Source organism: Leuciscus leuciscus, assembly GCF_965113295.1.
Source record: "Leuciscus leuciscus genome assembly, chromosome: 4".
Lineage (NCBI taxonomy): Eukaryota > Metazoa > Chordata > Actinopteri > Cypriniformes > Leuciscidae > Leuciscus > Leuciscus leuciscus.
In genome coordinates this window covers 14,100,262-14,121,463 of record NC_138728.1, presented here as the reverse complement: position 1 = coordinate 14,121,463, position 21,202 = coordinate 14,100,262, and the positions used below count along the sequence as shown (strand labels likewise).

At 38.7% G+C, this 21,202-nt stretch overlaps 1 protein-coding gene across 4 annotated transcripts; it reads left to right on the top strand.

Moving 5' to 3' along the window:
* The first annotated feature begins 625 nt into the window (after positions 1-625).
* On the top strand, positions 626-20,750 carry lrmp (lymphoid-restricted membrane protein). 4 transcript variants are annotated; one of them, XM_082168105.1, is made up of 37 exons: positions 626-1,262; positions 1,363-1,473; positions 2,723-2,903; positions 3,371-3,429; positions 3,611-3,686; positions 3,966-4,124; positions 4,228-4,345; positions 4,610-4,660; positions 4,784-4,861; positions 4,958-5,014; positions 5,243-5,302; positions 5,527-5,591; positions 5,739-5,832; positions 6,442-6,579; positions 6,767-6,868; positions 7,316-7,467; positions 8,473-8,584; positions 9,086-9,410; positions 9,994-10,046; positions 10,643-10,730; positions 10,944-11,094; positions 11,533-11,611; positions 13,567-13,613; positions 13,757-13,839; positions 15,194-15,390; positions 15,623-15,698; positions 15,789-15,846; positions 15,963-15,990; positions 16,414-16,554; positions 16,779-16,913; positions 17,019-17,163; positions 17,252-17,295; positions 17,377-17,445; positions 17,529-17,581; positions 17,883-17,969; positions 18,127-18,246; positions 19,873-20,750. In XM_082168105.1, the coding sequence occupies exons 1-37, from the start codon at positions 641-643 to the stop codon at positions 20,129-20,131; spliced, it is 4,473 nt and encodes a 1,490-aa protein (XP_082024231.1). In that variant the 5' UTR covers positions 626-640; the 3' UTR covers positions 20,132-20,750. The 4 variants fall into 4 exon arrangements, with proteins under 4 accessions (XP_082024231.1, XP_082024232.1, XP_082024233.1 ...); XM_082168106.1 differs by having other exon boundaries at positions 2,723-2,913; positions 3,384-3,429; XM_082168107.1 differs by lacking the exon at positions 6,767-6,868.
* Positions 20,751-21,202: the final 452 nt, after the last annotated feature.

The window sequence follows — 21,202 nt, the reverse complement described above, 5'->3', positions numbered from 1 at the left end:
CTCAAAAGATAACAGAGACACCACATGAAATTGAAGGTGGCCTTTATTTTCACCTTAAAAGTGACAGAAACGTTTTGCGTTTCTCGGTTTGTATATCAAGTTTAAGTTACATGTTGTTGTTGGATTCCCCAATAGTCGGATTTTGACAGGTTGGTTTGCTTTTTTTGCTTGTCTGTTTTTGATAGTTATGTTTTTATATACGAGATCATAAGTAAGCATTATTTTAAGATAAGTGTGTTAGGTTGTTACTGATGGCTGTTTTTTACAACATCAAGACGTAGTTTTCACGTCAACCAGAAAAACAAAACAAATAACCTAAAAGTGACCGTTAAAAATGTATGAAACAATTGTATTGTATTGTATTGTATATTGTAACGATACATTCATAAATCAGTTTATAAAAAATATTTTATGTGTTTTGTGTATCTATCTATCTATCTATCTATCCACGTATGTATTAAACATATATATATGTATATGTGTGTGTGTGTGTGTGTGTGTGTGTGTGTGTGTGTGTATATATACAGCCATTTTGAGATCACATGACCTGCCAAATACTATTCACTCTGTTTTAAGCTTTGAACTAATTAACTCGTATCCCTCCTGTAGATTGAGGCTTTCTCTCTTTTCCCACTCCAAAATGGATGTTGGAGTGACTCCGAGACGGCACAACCCCGTGGACAGCATCTGCCGCAAGCTGCAGACCATCCAGCGACGAGATCAAGAGGTTAACTCACCCTTTCAAATTCCTAAGTTTCAGTCTAGCAGCTACGACAGCCCTCACTCGGGGCTGCGCTTCAACCTGGACGCCATCCTGAAGAACCGTACTGTCCGACCGGACGGAGAGACTGACTGTGATTCCTCTGCGGACATGCTTACCCCCACAGCTTCCCCCGGACTGGGGTCTTCCTCCAACACCCCTCGTGCTCCCATCACCCCTGCCAATGCCACCTATACCATCACCAGCACGCTGGGCACGTTAGGCACGCTTGGGGAGAGGAGAACCACAGCAACGTACAGCCGGCCGTTTCGGCGCAACTGCTCCACCCCAGCAACCCAGACTGGGGACAATTACTTCAACTTTACCCCACGCTACTCCACACAAACCCAGCTAGAGGGGCCCAACACGGAGGTGAAGACTTCGAAGATCCCAACTCCCGGCTTGTTCTCGTATAGCCTGAACTTCTCTTCTGATATTTCTAACATGGATGGTGAACTGACCTACCCGGCCCTTGTGGTCAAGAGACTTTCAATGGGCGAGGGTAATGAACCACCTCTTTTTTTAATTCTCTTTTTAATGTCGTAAATGTTTTGTTAATAGCGGTAACTGTTTTTTTTTGTCTTTTCATTGGTTTTGAACAGGATCTCTGTTTCCCTCTGAGCCCAAGAAGGAGAGCATGGCTGAGGTCAGTCTGATATGTGAGGAAGACTTGTTGGACACCATTTTTCAGGCCTGTGACACACAATGCAGAGGTATTGTTTGGGACTGTTTAGTACTGTTTTTTTGGTTGTTGTTTTTTGCAACCCATTTACTAACGTAATTTGTGTAACAAGATATTTAACAAGAAAATTAAGGCCAGGACTTGACTTTATCAGTCTGGAATTGACTGAATGTTGACAAGCTTCAATGCAAGTTTGGTAAACTTTGCCTAAATATGTATTTTCCTGTTGTTTAATATTATCCAATAGCCCACACAGCTTAAAGTCCACCTGTAGTTCATATTTTTTATCCCTTAGGCCCACCAAAATTACTTTTTCTTGAAAATAATTTCTTCATGCCTTAAAATAGTTTGAATGTAACTCATTTAGTATATGCGGTTCTATGAATATGCAAATTAGCCCCACCTCACACCAGCTCTGAGATCCACTCTGACGATCACACGTTGACGTGATTGGTTACAAGGTAGTCAGAAACACCAGCGATTTCAAACCGTTTTTGAGACTCTTTGGTTCACTGCAGTTTTAAAGCAAAAAAACTCAACAATGGTGTTGACTTATGAATTTGTACATGGTTTGTCTTAAAGCATATTAAAAACACCACATAGACATATAAACATTAAAAACTTGATTTTCACCACAGGTGGACTTAGCCTAAGTGATTTCAACAGAAATATAAAATCATAATTTTTTTGCACATGACATTTCACTAATGTGCTCACATAAATACCAGAATTGTGCATTGTGCTTTGATGTTTAGTGGGCTTTAACTGCTCCCTCCTGTTTCACAGATATTAGTCCGCTTTACAACCTGCTAAGGAATAACATTACAATGCCTGTGGTTTTGTTTTATTTAAACTAAAGTAACCTCTAAGAGCTTTTCAGCATTCACACTTGGAGGCAAAGGCCTTCTGATCTGTCCTCAATGAAGTCCTGCTCTCTTCTCATGATGTCTCTGACCTTATGTGCTGTTTGTGGTGATCAGACTGATAAGCTAAAAGAGAACAAAAGCGTTTTTTATTTACAGCCATTCTTCTCATGAATGCAATTTGCTGTGTAAATGAATGCGAAAAGTTTTTTTTTTTTTTTACAACCTGTTAAAAGCGATGATAGCAGTGGACTTTTATATATACAGCCTTGATATGTTCAGACACACGATCATTGTGACTCAGAACAAGTAGGTGTTGATTTGCAAACTTTCTTGCTGGGATGGCATCTGATGAGACCCAGGTCTTCTGTGACTCTAGCCACTGTAACCATAGTAACACAGAGTCCTCTGTTGCAGGTAAGGTTTATGTATCGCACATTGTGGACTTCTTGAGACACACCACCTGCCGCAGTTCAGAGGACAGCGGACTAGAGGAGCTCTGCAATATGCTGGACCCAGAGCACAAGGACATCTCCATAGACCTGGACACGTACCATGCCATCATGAAGGAGTGGATTGATGACTGTCGCAACCAGGGGTATGAAGACGTGCTCATGATTTACAACAACGATATGCAGTGAATTACTGTAATAATGGCCATTTTAATAATATTAATAGTAGTGTTAAATGATATAACTGCACATTTCTGGTTTTGTGTCCATGAAGGGCTGTTTGAGCCTTATTGATAGAGCAGTGCCAAAAAAGGTTGGGAAAATATTGCGCAGGACAAAAAAACAAGAAATATGTTGGTTGTTGAACTCCTGTTCATTTTGCTGAATGTTTTGGTCAGTTAACAGGAAGCAGTTGTTTTTGCCAACAACTTTATGCGGTAGGCTATGCCTTTTGTAGATATTGCCAACCCCACCAAAGACACATTGCAGATTTTCATCAGTCTGCTATCAATCCACAATCAGTTTTGATCAAATGGCCTTTCTTCGTTAAATTTCCCCCATGACAGTTTCTTTGGAGATAAAAATCCAACTCAAATTTCCCCTTTTCATTTAGGACGGAATCAAAGAATGACACTCAACAGGAATCATTCAAACTACGGGACAGTTTATCAGGTGAGATCTTCTTAGGAGTGTATCAGAATGTTGTTGATATGTTGCACATATATATATATATATATATATATGTATGTATGTATGTATGTATGTATGTATGTATGTATGTATGTATGTATGTATGTGTGTGTGTATGTTTTATTATTATGAGTTTGTTTCAATCACCTCTTGTTTCCTTTAGCTAGGAGATCTGCTCTACTGAATATGACCTCAGGTAGTCTAGAAGCATTTGGAGGGGAAGCCTCCAGAGCTGACCTGTAAGTTTAGGAGTGCGAGTTGTGTGTTTGTGACAGATAAAGCGTTAACAGTAGTGCTCATGTTGTTTGTGACTGTATCAACTGTATCAATCAAAAGTTTGGTCACACTTAAATCGATTTGATTTTCATGATCTTAAAAACCTTTTGATCTTTAAAGGCTTATGCTTAAATGCTTATTCATACAAAAGTTAGAAATCTAAATATAAAGCTGATTGAATATATATTATATTTAAGTATATAAATATGTATTCTGAGTTATTTTGTGTTTGTATTGTACAGGGAGACATCAGATCTGGTCTTCTGTGTGGCAGATCTGCAACTAAATAACCAAAAGCTGCAGGAAGAGGTTCGTAAACTGAAGCAGACGGTTGAAAACATGGAAGACACCAACCAGAAACTCATCGAGGAAAATGAAGACCTCAAAGCACAAGCTAAAATGTACTGACTTTGTCTCGCTTATCTTAACCTCTGAAAGCTCAAATCCCTTCATCATCATCAATTCTCACCTCTTCACTCCTATCCCTTATTTTTGATCCTGCAGGGGGCAGCAGTTATTACAGAAGGAGAATATGCTTAAAGAGGAAGTTGAGGAGATGAAGCTCAGCCTGACCTCTTCAGAAGAGAGTCGAGCTCAGGCCTCAGCTCAAAGAAAGCAGATGGTGAGGCACAAGACCCTCTCACCTTGATGGCAGCTCAGATGTTAAGAAGCCAAGTTATGAGACTTTCATAAATTAGTGCAAACAGATAATGCTTCTAATTAGATGGCTAGTAATATTACATACCCCAAGGATATTAAATCATTCAGAGTAAACAAATCTGGTTGCCAGATGAACACTATCACACTGGTAATATTGACATTGACAATATATATTATTAGAACAAACATGAACACATTTATAACCCTTTGTTCTGGCTTCCCACAGGAACGGGAAAACCAGAGTCTCATATCCAAGATTGCTGATCTACAAGAGGAAGTATGGCCCTATACATCTACACGTTCATTTAAGTAGTCTCACTTAATGATCCTCACTCATCTATAATTCCATTTTATTTGTCTGTCTTCCTTCCTTCACATTTCTTCTTCAACCCACATTAAGAACATGAAAGTCACACTGGAGGCAGAGGAGCTTCAGAAAAAGATGGGTGACCTCTGTGACCTAAATGCTGACCTTCAGGTAGGCCCTTTTTTATTTTACTTACTCCTGCTTGGTCTTTTATGCCAAAATAAGCATTTAGCTCTGTCATTGGTAAATGCTTTCTTACACCCACAGGTCCAAGTTCATTCATTTGATGCTATTTTGGCTGTCAAGGAGTCGATAATTCAGGAGGTCAGTCCATCTTGCGTATCGCGAAAACAAAGTTTGAAATGAAACGTCAATCTTAACAGACAAATGAAGTCGTTTGAATAACTTTATAGAAGAATTGAGGCTTTGCTTTAGTAATTACTAAGAATCATTTAGTGTCATCATTATTAATTTGGTATGTTTATACAACCTGCAATCATGTTAAATTTTATTATCCATTATTATAATAGAACTGCCCTCTTTCTCCTCCAGAAAAATAAACAGATAGATGAACTGAAGGTGGCCATTGTGGAGTATTCCTCAGTTACAGAGGTGATCTATCTATCTATCTATCTCACTCTCTCACTCTCACTCTCACAGACAGGATGCTGAATCAGTGGTGTTAGAAAGTAGTTCTACACACAAGCATTTTAGGGACCTCAAAACCTAAAAAATATTTCTAGATAAACAAGTGTGCATATGATAAACGGTATGAGTGAAATAATTTATTCCAGTGTGTTGTATTGAATTGTGTATGTTCATTTTGCTTACTTCAGCTGCTGAGAGCAGACAAAAACAAACTGGAGAGTCAAATGCAGATGATGCAGCCTGATATGACAATGTAAGAGCTCTATGAAGTGCACATAACCCATGTCAATGAAAATATTAGCTTTAGTTGAGCTTATTAATGGGATATATTATACTTCATTATACAAACTTCAGCAGTTCCTTCACATGTTCCTCTAACTGTGTGTGTATGGGTTTGCAGCCCGGGTCTCTCTCTCTCTGTGGCCTACAGACTCAATCAGATGAGTTCAGGCTCTCTTCAGACAGAGTTGGCACTGGCACAGAATCCCGTGGAGGTTTGTAGTGTTTTTTTTTTTGTGTGTTTGCTATTCCCTTGTTGGTCTTTGTCCCGTCCATGATTTGGAGTGTTTCTTTCTCTGCACTCCCACCAGCACTCATGTGCTGTTCTCTGTCCGCCCACTCTCTCCCACTCCACTACCACAGTGTGCACTCAGTAATCCACACCCTCTTTTTGCTTTAAACCAAACTTCAGGCTTTACAATGAGTCTGTCTACATGTGCTTTATTGCACAAGTTTTTTTAATTTTTTTATTATTATCTTTTTGGCTGTGGAGAATTCCATAATCGTAATTGGTGATAACTTAACACACACAAAAAAAAAAACATATAGAGAAAAATCGTATTTATATATATATGTATATATATATATATATATATATATATATATATATATATATATATATATATATATACATATACATATACATATATAAATACGATTTTTCTCTATATGTTTGAAAATATATTTTATTAAATTGTATTTCATTCAATAAATAGAAATGATATATTATTTATATAAAGAAAATATAATATATTTAATAATTGAATATATTGACATAAATGTATTACACATTGCTGACATTAAGTGTGTGTGTATTTGTGTAGGGTTTGGAGCATCTGTCGTCCTCTGTCTGTTTTACATCTTCTCTGGATGAGACTCTAGATCGTGAGGTTCTTCTGCTCCTCCAAGGCCCGACTCCGGAGCAGCTGTCTCTGGAGTTCAAAACTCTGACTAGCAGACTGGTAAACTAAACCAAACTAACCAGCCATCACACACACACACAGTTTTACAGCAAACCCTCACCTGCACAGTTAATCTGGAGTTAATTTTGCCAGCTCTCCATCACCAGACACCTGAATTCAGTTTTGTATGATCTTGGTCCATAATGATATAGAATGTTCACAGTGTATCAAACATGAATCGTTCCAGAAGAGGGAGTTTAAGGAAGTCGGCGTGACCTTTCTCACAGCATTCAGAGGCCTTACAGGGAACAGTGAAACTCAGGAGGCCAACACTAACCTCAAGATACAGGTGAAAGGATTTCAGCCAAATCGGACTGTATAAAAAAAGTTATGCACCTGCAGTATGTAAATAACTAATCATGATACCATTATATAGAGATACACATTGGCTCTTGAAAATTATGCAAGTACTCTTTTTCCCTTATCTGAGCCTTTATCTACCACATTGCATAACTGCCTGGCTGGACATGATCACTCTTATTGTGTGTATTCAGCGGACCGCATCATTACGTGCAGTCCCTGGTGGTCAACTATATAGGCCAATATTTCTCTCACTCCAATTCCCACGATGCACAGGGGTAGTGTGTCGGGTCAGAGTAACTCTGTGACTCTCCTTAAGAGGTCTTTGATGAAACTGATATTTTTTTTCACATTCAGTATGATTTAGCTGGTATTAATGACTTAGTGGTACACTGTCTATTGTATTTTTTTTTGTTGATCTTGTGAACTGCTGCAGGGCCTGGAGGTGCAGCTTGAGCAGAGGAGGAGTGACTGGATCCACAGTCTGGAGCAATTGGACCAGTACACAGACTCTCTAGAGAGGGAGCTTCTGAAGATGGCCAGCAACATGCGACGTTCTCGTACTGAGATCCTGCACCTGTCTGTCAAGTGAGTGGACTGAGTCGGTAGCAGAGATGGTTTTTATTAGCTATCTTAATAAATAATATTAGTTTTTTTCTCTGTATTTACCAGTCACATTCACCTTTAGAAGTCTTAGAAATAGAAATCTTTGTGATCTGGAATACACAATACAAGTTTGGAACAACTTGAGGGTGAATAAATGATGACAGAATTTAACTATCCCTTTAATTTAGACTTAGATTTTGATTTTATCAGTGGATATTGGTAATACAAAACACCAGCTTGATCATACAGTTAACAGAGACTATGGAAGCCTTTAGATTGCAAATGGCTATTATTTTAATGCATATATAAAAAATCTTTTTTTAGTATATTCAGATTGAAACATCACCCCATTCTAGGCAGTGGAAGGATTATGGAGCAAGGCTTTACCAATTTAGTCCATGTCTGTGTGAATGTCTCTGAAAGCATTTGTCAAGGGGCTGTTCCGGTTGACCCCCCTCAAGCTGTTTTTGGTTCATTGGTGTCGCTCATCTGACATAACACGGTTTTCAAGGCTATGGCACTCAGCGTACTGTGAATAAAAGGCAAAGGCTGTTGTGAGAAGCCAGGGAAGTTAAGGGGTTGCACCGTCTAGTGGTGCTCTAAGATTGGGGTAAAGGAGCAATGGGACACTGCTTGGGCCTGCGGATTGGGTATAGTATGTCCGACTTTCGCTTTTGAAGGACTCGTGAACAGTTCAGACTTGTACTGAGGATTTGTGGGGATGGTGCTTATTAGAATGTTTTCAGGCTGCTATGAAATCTAGTTTGGTCTGTGTAATAGTAGAATCTGTAGGCACCTCACAAATAGGCTTTGAATACAGGAGTCAGGATATGATTCTTTTTTATCTTTTTACTAACATTCTCATGTGCAGTGCTTTTCAGTAACTACAATAATTGTGTTTTTGTGTCACATTATTCTTTAGTGCATAAGTTGTATTTTAGTGTATTTAGTTGGGGAAAGATGATCTTTGGAATTCTGCCTTTTTAGGGTACAAGAACAAGAGAACCAGAAGCAGCAGTTGCGAGAGGAACTCGACCAACTAAAGGCTCCGCTGGACAGCAGAGAGGCCAGCAGCCAAACACCGGATCACCTACAGCAGGTATTGAGGTTCATCAAACAATTGCTTTCACTTTCACTGCCTGCACATGCTTCAGCATATGTGGGCTTTAAAACTCATGACAGATTTAGATTCAGCCTTGGGAAAAAAATAAATACATATAATATTTTTTTTCGAGAATCTGCAGATCACAGATGGGTACTTTTACAGTCTCATTACAAGATGCCTGGAGCTTTGTGTGTAGGCGGCAAGTGTGGTTTGTGAGCCAGTTTGAATCTTGACTTCTTGAACCTATCTCAAGAGATTAAATGCCGTTTACCAACTACCCCACAATGTTTTTATGTTTAGAACTTGCCACATGTCTTGAGTTTGATTCACTTTTATTATTTTCCAATCCACTTTATTTGTATGTATTACAATGCATATTGTTCCAAAGGCTCCAAAAGGTAGGCTGGGGAAGCCCACCTAGTTTTATTATAGTGTTTGTGTAGAGCTTTTATCACCACCTGATCACATGTGACTGGTGTTATTGTGTATCTTCAGGTTGTGGAAGAGCTGGATGGCCCCTCTCTTGAATGGGATGAGGAATATGTGTTGTCTGAGTCACCTCCTTTACAAGAGCGCGGACCTGACCAGGAGATGCTTCAGGAGCTCTGTTGTGATGAAGAGGAACTACAGGCCCTGAAACAGGAGGAAGAAGAGGAGGAGCACACAGAGTCTGTGAGGGACAAGGAGACGATCACGGTAAGGACTGAGGAAGAAGGTGAAGCAACACAGGATTCTGGAGTAGAAACCGAAGAGCTACAAAGAGACTTCACAATTTCTCAGACGATTCTACCAGACGACAGCACTGACGGCGAATCTCAAGGTGAGAAATGTATTAATTAGCAAGGGTTATTTTTCCCATAGTAGGATTCAGTTTAGTTTGAAATAAAGATTCTGAAGAGGTTTTAAAGTTACAGTCTGAAATTGCAAGATAAAGAAGGTTTTATAAATGGTAAAATGGAGAAACAGACCTAAATGGTAGGGTTTTCCTCTCTAAAGAAGAACAGTTTTGGATGTGAATCTGTGATCTCAATTAGTTTCATAGTAGTGTGAGACTTCCTAGTTGTCTAGTGGAAATGGTCACATCTAGAGGACAACAGGCCTCTGTCAGATTCGTCAGGCTATATAATCCTTCCTTAATCCCTAGTCACACAGGGCAAGCAGCCATCCCTGAATCTTAAACCCAAGCTGGAAAAGCAGGGTCAGACCTTTTTTGGCTTTTCTTCTCCACTTGTTCTGCCATCTTTGGTCAGTAGTACAAACTATGTGACCTTATTCTCCCCACATCCTTCGCCGCATGACTTCTGACTAACCATCAGAGACTGGTCATTTCATAAACCCAATTGTCTGATCATAACTACTAGACATGACCGTGAGGAAAATGCCATTTTCTCTCTCTCTTTCAGAAACTCCATTTAAGGGTGTGGGAGGAATACAGAGGCCTTGCACATCTCTAAAGGTAGATTTGTGTTTTCTCATCTTCATTTCCCTAATCCCTCTCTACAAACTACCAGAAAATGAAATGATAATTGTGTAAATGTTATCATTCTTGTGATCATATCTTATGATGCAGTGATGTAAGATGAACCATTTTATGCACATTTATATATACAAGTTCAAAGAGTTTCATACATTTGGTTTAAAAAAAGCTTTTTCAGAGTGCCTGACCATGAAATTCAAAAACACATTTTTTAGTGACCTTGTGATGTGTTGGGCATGCCAAGCTGCATTGTTCTTTTTGATGTCATGGACAATTAGTGTTTGGCATGGTCAAACATGTGACTGACTGCTGTCAGGGGGATGGAGTTTAACTAGGGAATGCTGCTTCCTGAATGCTAGCCGGAAATTGGATGACACTTAGAACAAGTGTACACACATTGACAGTGTTGCACATCACACCTGAATAAACTTGTCACAATTTGCATTGCAAATGTCTGAAGTGTGGATTTTCGCCCATCATTTAAAAGTATACAAAGACAATATGTCGTCTTTGGGGAGTCCTTCTCTCTCTCTTAATTTTCACTGGCCTTCTGAATCTTTTCCTGGCTGCTGCAGGAGGAAGACAGACTCCCAGAATGCATTGGGCCTGAGGACGCCCACGGGCAGGCTGCTCCTCTGCCTCACACCCACAGTCAGTGTGCTGGTAAGAGCTCTTCCTCTCACTGTCCTTCTCTGCTTAATGCTCTCTATTATTTTGGTAACATACATTAGTGAAATATATTTCATTTGTCATCCGAATTGAATTAAATGATTTTCATTACACAAAATTAAAGTTTTAATGTTCCTTTTATGACAGGGTGACCTTATTTTATTGCATATTGTATGTCCTCACACACTTCTACCACTCTCACTTTAGATGACCCATCTTTGAGCTCCGAGACATCCCATGAACAGGTGACCTCAGTCAAAGATCGCGTTTCATCTACTGAACTTTCCTCTTTTGTGACCTCTGAGATGGTATCTGTCTCCACGGGCCAGCCTGAAGTTGGTGATTCCATTACGGGAAGGTGAGACACTGCACCCCGCACCCTTTTATTGTGCACATACAATTTCCATACATCAGCATTTGTTTGTGGATTTTCTCTGGCGCACTGCTATGAAGTGCTAGTTAATGATTCACAAAAAAGAAATTATGGTCTACTTCTATTCGAAATGCTTCCCACACACCCAAAGATCACATTTGCTAGTCAAATACGTGTCCTCTTCCTGTGTGTTGGGCTGTTTTGTGTAAACTTATTAAGGAATTATTACTACTGACAGAGTCTCGCTTTGCATGCTCACCATGCACCTGTGTGGCCAGGCTCGCACAGACGCCCTGTCTATACACTGATGGAGTGCACGTACCAATGTTGCACTTACTGAGAGCAGCTGCATCCTAAAAAAGAAAAGAAAAAAAAAACTGAACAATTTGGTAAAACCTTTTTTTTTTTTTTTTCCTGGGTCAGGACCCAGCAGTCTGCAGCCACAAACAGAGGACGTGAGGCAGAACGTGCAACCGCCACAGCCGACATGAGTGACTCGCAGGTCAGTTTGAGGAAGCTGAGGAAACCAATGGGGAAACTTGTTGCGTTTGTAACGCAGCTAGCCATTTCTTTCACTTCCCCTTTTGTGTTTCTCTTTCTTTGTAGTTTTGCCCTTTTCTCTTGTCATGTTCAGTTGCTAAATACTTCCTGTTTATCAGTACAGTGTAGTGAGAGAGTAGCTAGGCTTGCATTTCTGTTGTGCCGTAAAGGGAAGACCGCAGTTGGCCGATTGAGAGGGTTCTGGATGGCGGTAAGCAGGAATTACTGCTCATGAGAGGATGTGCCCACTCTCTTATCGATGTGATGTTCTTGGGCTTTCTGTGTTTAGAATTGCTTTGTGTGAGCTGCTTTGCAATTTTATATAAGCATCTGTCATCTGACAGTATGGTTTTGTAAGTGTAATTTGCCTGCTTGTTTGTCCAGAGTCGGATGCAAACTATTTTATTAACCTGCAAAGCCAAGCATCATTCTCTGACATATGCACTGTACTAATTGCCTCATTGTTGACTCTGTCTCGTGGAATTTGTTAACTTAAAATGATAAGATGGGAGATATTCAGGTGAAATTGGAGTGCTACCAAAATAAACTGCACTTCATCTGAGGGCTTTTCTGCTTTTCAGTTCATAGAGAGTGGGCAGTGTTAGACCTCTATGAATATGTACTGTAGCATATTAGTGCAAGTAAGAGATAAATAGACTGTCCTATAGCTAATATTAGTCCGGTATGGTTTTATGGAAAAGCCTCGTATTCAAGTCCTGCCTGAATACAGAAAAGCTGGCTGCTTTTCACTACTGTTCAAACGTTTGTGGTCAGTAATATTCTCTTGTTTTTGAAAGACATTAATAATCTTAGTCAAGAATGCTTTGTAAATTGATGATAAATTGCCATAACGACCTTTATAATGTTACAAAAGATTTCTATTTCAAATAAATGCTGTTCTTTTGAACATTCCATTCATCAAAGAATTTTGAAACAAAATGATAATGGTTTCCACAAAAAATAGTAAGCAGCACAACCGTTTTCAACATTGACAATATAAGTGTGTGTGTGTAAACAGGAGCCATTCTCCAGCCATACTACTGTCACATGACCCCTCAGAAATCAGATTATTTTATTTTTTTATATATCTCACAATGTTACTGTACTTTTGATCAAATAAATGCAGTCAGGTAAGCATAAGAGCCTTCTTATAAACACATGTAAAAAGTATTATCGACCCCAAACTTTTAAACTGTAGTGTATATAAGTGGTTCTTAACTGGTTTTTGATTCAGTACCTAGATATTTGACTGGACATCAAGTGCGATCTGCCTAATTTGGCTAGCTTCTACTAAATTACAGATTGGGTGCTCAGCCTTTGACGTCATCAGAAAATATGGGAAGCTTTTCATAAACCTAATTATTTTTCTATTCTAACTTTGCAACTAACCAATAAATTATGCATTTGTTTCTTCCTCGGTAACTGTGACTCAACCGGAACAGACCTGCAACCATTTTTGTTGTTATTTGTTGGTTGTTTGATTGTTATCTTGCTTCTGGTTAATGAACTTGATGAAAAAATATGTTGCCCAGGCTTTGTGTGTGGATTTTCATCAGTATGTTTGGAACAAGTATAGCACTTTTTCACTCCCACTTCAATGAACTCTGCCAGTACAAGTGCTCTCCCCCTCCCTCTCTTTCTGTCACTCCCTCTCCCTCTCTTCCTGTCTTTACCATCCTCTCTCTCTTTCCCTGCCAGCTGTAGAGCTCTCATACACATTATGTAAGTATCTAGCACTTCTCTCTCTGTAAAGCAGAGTGTAGCTCTTATATTTCATCTGCCATGTCATGGGACAGGTATGGAACTGTGTGCATGTACGATTCTTATTTGCACAAGATAGTGGTTTTCACAAGTGTATATGTATATTGCTGCTCAGAGTGTCACTGGGTCATATTGTCATGCTGTTGTCACCTATAGAGACTGAGCGAGGGACAGCTTTCTAAAGTGTCTGCAAAATCGGACAAGTGAGTATGTCCTCTTTATGAAATTGATTATTTTTCAGTACATTTATTATGCACTTGAATCGCAGAGATCGGTGGTCTGAGTGTGTTAGTGTTGTAAAATGCATATCTTAAATAGTTGTTGTATTGTTTATTGTTTTTTTTAGAAGTCTCTTATTGCCAGTAGCAGAGGAAGAGGAGGCCATGCCAGAGGCAGTGGAGGTGACATCAACTGGGGTTAACTCACCAGGTAGGAGGAAGTTCCCTGTTGACATTTGAAGTAAGGATGCCACATGCATTTGTATTTCAGCATCAATTTAATACAAAAAAAGATACAATACAATAGTACCGAGAAGCTAATCATTTTGGTATCCATACACCAAATGTATGACTGAAGTATACCAGCTGTACTGGTATAAAGACAACTGCTTTTGTAACAATTAAATGCACTTCTTGGTCAAAATGAAGTCTGTTAATGTAAAGACAGATTTGCCATTACCTATTTTTTATGTTAAAATTAATTGTTGAGCAATACTGACAAGATAAAGAGAAACCCTGCAACTGTTTTTCATTTATTTGTTTTCATTACTGACTGTTACTTGAATATTTAGTTAGAAAACCTGAAGCAATGTGTAAATAATTGACCAATACTTGAAGAATGCATGCCAATGTTCATTTTAAAATTTATATTTTGCTTTTTAAATAAATGTGTTTAGTAGCATTGGCTTTTGAAATTGATATTGATATCCGTGAAATCTTGCTGGTATTGCTATTGGCGCCTGAAATTTTGGTATTGTGACCAACCAATAAAGAACCTCTAATAACACTGTAGCTTAAAATATAAATATTATAAAACAAACTTAAAGGAAAACTAGAAATATTGCCTTGGCAACTAACTGAACAAGAGGAGTAGCTGGCCGCACACTGATCAACTCAAGACTTGAAGTCTACAAAAGCATATTTTTATTTTTCAAATTGCATTGTGCAAATCAAGTGCAAAGTGCATGTGGATTAAAAACAGACTGGACACCAGCAAACGTTTCAGCACATTGCTATCTTCAGTGCTCATTTAGCTAACTGAAATAAGTTTAAATTGAAGTACTAAAACTAAAAATGAAATATAACCTAAAGCTAAATATAAATATTTAAAAGAAAAGAAAAATTGCAAAATTAAAATGAAGACTGAAAATAAGAAAAAGCACTCTAATTAGGTAGCAACTTTGGGTGTCATACCAGTAGCAGTGCAGATGAGACTTGACTCACAATTGATTCCAATGGAGTTTGCTGTTAGCATGTATAAAAGTATAAAGTACATAGTACAAGTATAAAAGTACATAGCAAACATAAATATTTGGGAAAATCCATTTTTATTTATTACACCAAACTATGTTTTGAATGATACAATTTAGTAGTATTGAATTAATAAGTCTACATCAACATTTCTCTGGTTCTTAGGTCTCTCTCTCTCTCTCTCTCTCTCTCTCTCTCTCTCTCTCTCTCTCTCTCTCTCTCTCTCTCTCTCTCTCTCTCTCTCTCTCTCTCTCTCTCTCTGAATGATATAATTAATGATAAATGTCCCTTCTCCTTTCTTTATTCCTTTTTAGACAAGACAGACAGTAAAAGGACAGTGGTCACATCTGAATCAAACTCTACATCCTCACCTGACTCATCAAAGGGTCCTTCTGAAAAAGCAAAAGACATGACCTTTGGCTCCGCTGCCAGTGAAGAAAATCTTCCCACAGTTCCTGATGCACAAGGCTCCAAAAAAGACCCCTCGACTCTAAGGAACAAGCTCAAGAAGGTAAGAGCCACTCTCACCAGCATGTATTTAACTAAACAAAATGTAGTCAGGTGAATGCAGTCCTACCTGCTGTTCCAGATACTTTCATGAAATACTGTTAATTACACAAGAGGTTTGTGATCTTATTAATCAACATTTATAGTATGTCATCTGATGCCCAGTGTAAACTACTGTAACTGCTGAAGTTTACATGCCTTTGTTGCATATACAAAGTGAAAAGGTCCTCTTACAGGAAGTGCGCAGTATGGAAGCCATTGAGGAACAAAAAGCTCAGGAGGACGGTGAGCCTTCAGTGGCCACAGAAAAAGGTGCCTGTAGATAAACTATCTTTCTCATCCAGTTCTACTTAAGATATTATCTTGTCTTTCCTCAATGTCAATCTCCTCCTCTGGCCTCAGGTGACACATCTGTCATCTCTGAAAATGCCAGCGATTCCACCAAAGATGACAAGAACAGGTTATAATGCTTTGTGTACTGAATTGATATCCATAAATTTTTTTAATATGATTCAAGCATGATTCACTTGACATATTCATGTTCCCATTCATCTGAAATGTGCATTTCATCTGCAGCCTGTTGACAAGTGACAAAGAAATTGAGGTACGGTGTTTTTTTATTTTTTTTATCCAGTCCCATGTCAATGTGTAGAGTGTGAAAATATATATATATTTTTTTTAAATAAAGTGTTAAATAATATACCTTAGAGAATATGCTGACAGCGACACATTAACAAATACATAATAGTAATTATTAATGACTTCAGATCAAATGGCAGTGTTATGTTGAAGGTATTTTTGTATCTTAATTTACATTGGTAGCTCATAACTAGACCCACATAAAATCTAAACACCTTTTTACGTATTTATAATAGTTGAGGCAGGAAATTTCAAGGAGTTCGGCAGAATTTTTATAATGGTATATGTTTTAAACAGACCTGAACTACATTCTAATCTAGTGAATAAGCAAAAATATTTGCAAAAGCATAAACCGTTTTTAAAGTGTTTACTGTGTGCTCTCCTCCAGGCGGAGTTCCACCGTCTCTCTCTGGGCTTCAAATGTGACATCTTCACCCTGGAGAAGAGGCTACGCCTGGAGGAACGCTCACGGGACCTGGCCGAGGAGAATGTCCGCAAGGAAGTGAACAGTTGTAAAGGTCTACTGCAGGTCTGTCATTTTGTCCTTTTTCTGCAGGCATAAAATCATTTTTATTCTTTAGAAAATACATTTAGAGGCAGTCTATTTTGTCAATGTTAGCAAATAGTCTTCTGCTAAGCACAAAGAATTTTCAGCTCACAACAGAAAATGATTATGGAAATGTAATTTCTTCCCAAATTTGATCTAAATTCCTGTTTGAAGTAGCTTGACTATTACACTGTTTTGTTTTATAGGCCCTGATCCCACGGTGTGAGGAGGATAACCAGTCCATGGAGATCATTCATCGTCTGCAGAAGAACCTTGAGATCCTCATCCAGTCCATGACCAGAGTGTCTAGCCGTTCAGAGATGCTTGGGGCCATTCATCAGGTTTGTGTGTTTACTATGGCTTTTAAGAGTGCTGAAATAGCCCACTAAAGCCAAAGTTAGCAAAGAAGCTTGCTTGTTTACTTCTCGGCTTCCTTGCATGTATAGGAGACCAGAGTGGGTAAAACGGTGGAGGTGATGATTCAGCATGTGGAGAATTTAAGGAGGATGTACACCAAGGAGCATGCAGAGCTGTTGGAGCTCAGGGAGAACCTCATGCCGAATGAGAGGCCATTTGGGTCCTCTGAGAGGGGTTAGTCACTACAAAAAAAAGTAATAATAAAAAAAAGTAATAATACCAGTCTCTTTTGTGTCACATGGGATTTATTTTATACTTGCAGATGATTTTAGAAACAAGAAGCAGTCAGCCTCAAACATGTTCAAAGTGAGTTTTAGAACAAAACACACCATGTTAAAATCATGGATCAGCTTGCAGAGTTTACTGATATTTGTGTTTTGTCCCTAGACCACTAGCCGACGCATCAGTATAGCTACCATTCCCCGCAGCGTTGGAGGACAGACTCATTTTGACATGGTGGGTTGTCCACTTTTGCTTTTGAGATGCTTTTGTTAGAGAGAAGTGGAACATCTGAATAAACAGTGGTTTCTAATTCACAGCCCAAAGACATGGCAGAGGCTGAGGTCGAGAGACTTTCTCGTCGGTCACCATGGTAAGTGTACAGATGCTGTTTTTGAGATTGCATGGTCCACAAAACACAACAGCCTTTAACTTTGTCCCCCAAAACAAGGGTTAATGTGACCCAAGACTTCTCAGAGCAACATTTATTCATTTGGCAGACACTTTTATTAAAGCTACCTAAAGTGCATTGAAATTATACACTTATCAGTATGTTCTCTGGAAATCGAACCCATGACCTCTACTGGAGTTGCATGCCGATTGTTTTTATAAACTTCTGCACTTCTTTGCACTGCGAGAAAGGATGTCATGGCTGTGTGTCAACCGCTTTACAGGATCATGACAGCCAAGAGGCCACCTCTAAAGCGCTTCGTTAGCTCTGGTACTTGGGCCGACATTGACGAGCCCACTCTGATGAATAGGTAAGGTCACGCGTGAAGAACTGTTGTGTACCGTTCGTCTTTTGCAGCGATTTCATGTTAAAATCATAAAGCAAATGTGCCATCGAAAAGTTGTCATGCAGAGCCACAATGGAGACCTTGAGCCAAGATGGGTCAGTACAGTGTAAACTTTGCACAGGTATGGATATGAAACAGACTCTCACTCGGAGGAGGAGCAGAAAGAGGAACAAGCGGACAGAAGGTCTAGCCTAACAGAACTAGGCATCAAAATCACCTCCTTCATAATGCCAACTAAGACGTTAGTGTATCTTCCGCATCCATTATTTCTCTGCTTCAGCATCCAGGCATTATCTACTACAAATTGAGGGGTTTCTGTCAATAATGTCACTGCCTTTTGCTCTTACAGCTAAGCTAGGAAAGTAACTTCATGTTCTGAATGGACTCTGGACACCTGTAATGTTCGTTAGCTTTGCATATATCTTTAACACACATTATGACACACTGCATGTCTTCTGCTTCGGTTTGCAGCAAGTAATCTAATCAGCCAACCTGTGGTTTCAGAGAGAAGCCTTTATTTTTTTCTCCACATTGGTGGACAGTTGTGGGCATTTGCAAATTTGCCAGTGTACTTTGATCCCACAGTTGTGTGCTGACGTTCTCTGGGGTATTTTCTTGAAAACAGGATGAGTGGTAGACCGATAATTAGAGATAAGGTTGGATATATTTATGCATGTATACTACTGTTAAAAAGTTTGGGGTCAGTGAGGTTTTTTTTTTTTTTTTAAGAAATATACTGTATAATTTTTTTTAATTCAGCAAAGATGCATTAAATTGATTTAAACTGATGGTAAAACATGCTCTTATAATGTTAAAAAGATTTCCATTTCAAATAAATTGTTACTTTGAACTTGATTTTCACAAAAATATTAATCGGCACAACTGGTTTCAAAAATTGATAATAGGAAATGTCTCTTGGGCATCAAAGCAGCATATTAGATTGATTTTTGTTGGATCATGTGATCAGTAATGATGCTGAAAATTCAACTTTGATCACAGGAATAAATTACATCTTATATGTTAAAATAGAAAAGTTATTTTAAATTTAAATAATATTTTACAATCTTACTATTTTTACTATATATTTGATCTTTGTGAGCATAAGAGACTCCAAACTTTTGAACTGTAGTGTGTGTGTATATATAATATAATATAAAATATGAAAAGCAATAAAATGGCAATAAAACACTTTTCAAAATTCAAGAATGAAAGTCAAGAAATTGACCTAGCTGATATATTTTGAAACTCTGGCTGCTTCTGTTAATCGGCCAGTCAATTATTGGCTGACCTCAACATGTTAAAGTGTTGGCCGACTACCCAGCCTGACCTTTTATAAGTATCGGTCTATCACAGAACATTCATATTTATCTTGTTTATCATGTGCTTGGTAAAACATTGCTTTCAGCAACAGCTGTCGGTTTTCACATTTCTTTAAATGTTCAACTTATTCTCTTCAGGTCGCCTCAGCCGTCTCACCCATTCAGACTGACTTTTTTTTATCTTTTATATAGAATTTGTTGCTTTTTATGACCTGCTTTGTACATTTTCTAATAATAAGGCTCAGAACATACTCTATACAAGTATGTGTATGTAAACGCTTCTAGCTAAAGCAGCTCAATTTCATGTGTTATTGATTCCTATTGACTGAAATGGTTGCTGTTCATTGCCAAGTCATTGCTTGTACAGAGTATTTTACTGGCCTAAAGATATCTACTGTATAAAGTGTTCTGCAGCTAATTACAATACCATGAACATTTTACTTGCTCTTTCCTGGTTTAGCATAAGAAAACGCCTTGCTGCTTTTTGTTGAAGGTATGCTTTTGTACTTTTCTTTAAACATTTCTTTCACTCTCCATCCCAATCCCAGTCCCAGCCCCAGCCCAACAGATCACGCTCCACCCAGTCTGATAGAGGGGCGGCCTGCAGTGTCCAGAGGCACCAGGGGCATTTGGATTTGGATGGCCTTGTTTGTAGTGCTAGCGGTTCTACTGGCCCTCTTGGCAAGCCTGATGTTACAGCCTGCAGTAGATGCAGCACCTGTGGGCACCGGGGACTCCTGGATGACCATCCAGCAGCTTCTGTGGCCCTATACTGGGCTGAGGCACAACGCCCAGCCCCCTGTGTGACACCTGGGCATCTGCAAGGCTGGAGTAGCCGGTCCTGACATTCAGAAACTCCTCCGGCTACACTAGCTGTGATGCAACACTGCTGCCTGTCCTTCTAACAGAACTCTTTGTGATCATTACTTACTGAAGGTAAAGAGAAATGTGGGTGTCTTGAGAGAGATACGCTGAAACCTGCAGACTGCTTGGATGCTGTGTACACAAACCGTTGTGTTGGCCATGTATGTTGTAGGCATTTATATGAGACACTCAGTGCCAGCCAATCACACAGTGAATATTTGGATTGGAGCACACTTGCAACAGTGTGAATGTCGAACATTATATATAGGTTGCCCGAAAAGGCTGACTTTTAAAAAAAAAACATTTTGAAATTGATCAGTGTATTTTTATGGGAAGTTTGAAAGAGTATTGAGATTTTAAAAAAATATTTTTTTTTCTTTTTAACTTATTGTTTTACAGTTGTATGCAGTAGATTGTTTTCCCCATATTATTAATTGTTACAAACACACACTTTTTAACATTATTAAGCTGTTGGTTTGGTGTTTGTTTAATGTTCACTTTTGTATGTTCCAAAGAGGGGGGGAGAGAAACTTTGCACAATAAAAGAAACTGATCCAAATAATCGCACTATTTATTGCAGGAAAACAAGCTAAATGGATCATGAGGCTTCAGTCAGTCTGTTACATGTAATACTCACGTTTGGGTATGTCCTACTTTTTGTATGTCCTACAAATAGTACATAATTCAACATGAGTATAACAATCTATAAATCTTATTTGGGAGAATCTCACCAAAACATGTCAGAGTCATGTTTCAGACCCAAATCAAAAGATGTTGTATCTAAGATATAATATATATACAATCACCTAAAGGATTATTAGGAACACCTGTTCAATTTCTCATTAATGCAATTATCTAATCAACCAATCACATGGCAGTTGCTTCAATGCATTTAGGGGTGTGGTCCTGGTCAAGACAATCTCCTGAACTCCAAACTGAATGTCAGAATGGGAAAGAAAGGTGATTTAAGCAATTTTGAGCGTGGCATGGTTGTTGGTGCCAGACGGGCCGTCT

Bases quoted from the DNA above. Each gene is read 5' to 3' on its own strand.
- lrmp (XM_082168105.1), top strand. From the start codon at position 641: ATGGATGTTGGAGTGACTCCGAGACGGCACAACCCCGTGGACAGCATC. The intron at 3,687-3,965 runs GTAAGTTTAGGA...TGTATTGTACAG, and splicing joins GAAGCCTCCAGAGCTGACCT to GGAGACATCAGATCTGGTCT. The intron at 15,699-15,788 runs GTGCCTGTAGAT...CTCTGGCCTCAG, and splicing joins TTCAGTGGCCACAGAAAAAG to GTGACACATCTGTCATCTCT.